At 69.6% G+C, this 2913-nt stretch overlaps 1 protein-coding gene across 1 annotated transcript in view; it reads left to right on the top strand.

The window, feature by feature from the left end:
* Nucleotides 1-1468: 1468 nt before the first annotated feature.
* RNF126 (ring finger protein 126) overlaps nt 1469-2913 on the top strand; it is a gene marked incomplete at its 5' end in the record, with an annotated part of 6126 nt that continues 4681 nt past the window's right edge. Inside the window, 6 exon segments of the mRNA XM_014585473.1 lie at nt 1469-1527; nt 1824-1884; nt 2143-2336; nt 2338-2379; nt 2623-2691; nt 2761-2830. Of these exon segments, the coding sequence (XP_014440959.1) occupies nt 1469-1527; nt 1824-1884; nt 2143-2336; nt 2338-2379; nt 2623-2691; nt 2761-2830 (495 nt within the window).

The raw sequence follows: 2913 nt of genomic DNA, 5'->3' as shown, positions 1-2913 counted from the left end.
TGTGGAAGGGGCTGAGATGGGCACCCCGGGTTGGAGCACCCATGGGCTCCACTGGCTGCAGGCTTGTGGCGTGTGCTGGGGCCGTGGTCACTGCATCCATGTGGCTGGTGCCCCGGTGCACGGGCACTGGGCGTGGCAGCAGCTGGGGAGACCAGGAAGGTGGTCAGGGCTCGGGAGGTGGCGCCGTGCCCGTTCCTGCACAGCTGCGGAGGTGGCCAGGGTCCCGGGCCCATGGGGAGACAGACTCCCCCTGCGCTGCACCCGTGCCTCGGAGGAGAGAGCCCGCCACCTGCCCCATGCCCTGGTGTCCAGGTCCCCATGGTCACAGCCACTCCCAGAGTGCAGAGCCCTTGGGAAGACCGAGGCTGAGGCCAGGTGGGGACGGGGGATAGCCGGCCAGACAGTGCAAGCCGGGGTGTGTCTGTGCCAGCGTGGCCAGCTGGGAGTGGGTTCCGGTGGTGTGTCCCAGGAGGGCCACGTACCCACGACTGCACAGCCACGAATGGTGGCACCTGTCTGGGTCCTGTGCGCGTGTGGGCTCAGGCTGCCCAGGGCGGGTGGAGGCTGGCGAGGCCGACGGGCTCCTGGGCGAAGCGGCCTCTCACACAGGCCCTTCTTGCCAATGTGCACCTGCCCACATGCCCGCCTCCAGGTGGGCGCCGGAAGGTCAGCCAGGGTCCCGCGAGCCCGACTGGGCTCCCAGTCCGACAGCCGACTCCGCAGGACCAGGGACTCAGACCTACCTGTGAGGGCCCAGTGCCCTGTGCCCCACGCCCCTACTCAGCCAGGTACCGAGCTCATCTCCTGCCCCACAGCCAGCCAATAGGAATGCACAGCTCTCATCTACAGTACGGTGCGTGCACTCACCGCAGAGAGACAGAGACAGAGAGAGAGAGAAAGCACCCCCGTGATGCCACAAACCTGTCAGCAGCAAGACCAATGCCCTTTCCAGGCCTGGGGGTCCTGGGGGTCCTGCCCCACATAGCACGGGGCTGGCCAGAGGCCGTCTTCCCCACGGGCCGCGCACCTGCTCCTGCACGCCTGCCACCTTCCCTGGAGGCGGCTCTCGCCTGGCCAAGGCGGCTGCTCCTGGTGGAACCATGCATGAGGGTCCAGGCGCACGCCCCTGCTGTTCCGGCTGGGTCCTCGCCCTTCGGGACAGCACGCAGTGTCCCAGGGGATCTGAGCCAGAGCAGGTGGCCACTCCTGCAGGGCCTGCCAGGATGTCCCAGAATGCCACTGGGCTGAGGCCACGGGGACACGTGAGGTCGGGGTCATCGCCGTCAAGTGCTCACTGGCTGGAGGGGCCCGTGACAGTGTGGACGCCTCCCCGCAGCCTGCCCAGCCCTCAGAGCCACAGGCCTGTGCCTGCTGGGCCAGCTGGTCCCCCAGGCACAGGGAGCCCCCCTCCGCTCGGCCGGGGCTCAGGTGGCCGGGGCTGCAGTGACCCTGTCCCCGCCCCACACAGGACTACATCTGCCCACGATGCGAGTCGGGCTTCATCGAGGAGCTCCCGGCAGAGACCAGGTAATGGCGCCGAGCACACCAGCAGGCCTCCAGGCTCTGGGCGGCCGCCCGAGAAGCAGTTTCTGGGCCTGGCTGTGTCCCTGGCATGGACTCCTCACCAGAGCCTTGGTTTCACACCTGGTCCCCGCTTCAGAGCACCAGGGACCGGGAGTGGCTGTGGCACTCTGCCCGGTCTGTGCATGGAAGTGCCGGAGCAGGGCCACGGGCCGGGGCCTGGGAGGTTCCGCATGGGTGGTGCTCCCCGGTGTGCGGCACCAGAAGGCCCGGGTGGGTGCCAGCTTCTGCTGTCCCCACAGGCACACAGAGGACCCTACCCCCTCTACTGCGCCCACGGACCAGGGCCGGCAGCCGCTGGAGGTGAGCTGCCCCCACCCCACAGACAGGACCCTCGCGCTGCTGCAGGTGATGCGTGGGCCCTGGGGCTTGCTGTCCCCACGCCCCGGCCCAGCAGGCCCACCCCGATTCTTCCCAGCACCTGCAGCAGCCTGGGTCGTCCTCTGTCCTCTCCCAGGGGCGAGGCAGCCACCCCACCCCAGCCCAGCCCTGGAGCAGACCAGGGTGCCCGGGCCAGGCCACCTCACCCTGCCTGTGCTCACACCCACCCCCTCTCCCCAGAACGTGGACCAGCCCCTGCTCACGCTGCCACAGGGCTACGGACAGTTTGCTTTCGGCATCTTTGACGACAGCTTTGAGATCCCCACATTCCCTCCTGGGGCGCAGGCGGATGACAGCAGGGACCCCGAGAGCCGGCGGGAGAGAGAGCACCCCTCACGACACCGCTATGGCGCCCGGCAGCCCCGGGCCCGCCTCACGGGCGCCCAGCCGGCACGAGGGCGTCCCCACGCTGGAGGGGTGAGGGCCTGGGTGGCCGGCGGGCCCTGCTCGAGGAATGGTGCATTTCCGGGGTCTACCACCTGGTGGGTGGCCTTGTTCCCAGACAGGGCAGGTCCTGCTGCCTCCTGCACCTGGGGGCTTGAGTCCATGGCCCCGGAGCAGGGTCCAGTGCCCCGATGCATCCTCTGAGCCTGGGTGGGGGGCCTTCCAGCCTGGCTCCGCTTGCATGCGGGGCTGCCCTGACCACCCGCTCTGCCGCAGGATCATCCAGCAGCTGGTCAATGGCATCATCACCCCAGCGGCCATCCCCAGCCTGGGCCTGGGCCCCTGGTGAGTAGGGGGTACCCCGCCCTGCCCCACCGACCCCTCGGCCGCTCGAACTGCCCTCTCCACCCCCAGGGGTGTCCTGCACTCCAACCCGATGGACTACGCCTGGGGAGCCAACGGCTTGGACGCCATCATCACACAGGTACAGCGTGGCCGCGGGCCCCTCAGCGTCTGTGTCGGCCTCACGGCGCTGGGTCCCCGGCTCCCCGTGGCCCCACCGCGCGG

This window comes from Tupaia chinensis, unplaced genomic scaffold (genome assembly GCF_000334495.1).
Source record: "Tupaia chinensis unplaced genomic scaffold, TupChi_1.0 Scaffold149964_1, whole genome shotgun sequence".
Lineage (NCBI taxonomy): Eukaryota > Metazoa > Chordata > Mammalia > Scandentia > Tupaiidae > Tupaia > Tupaia belangeri.
Note: the sequence above shows the minus strand (reverse complement) of the source record. Positions and strands in the feature narration are given on the sequence as shown.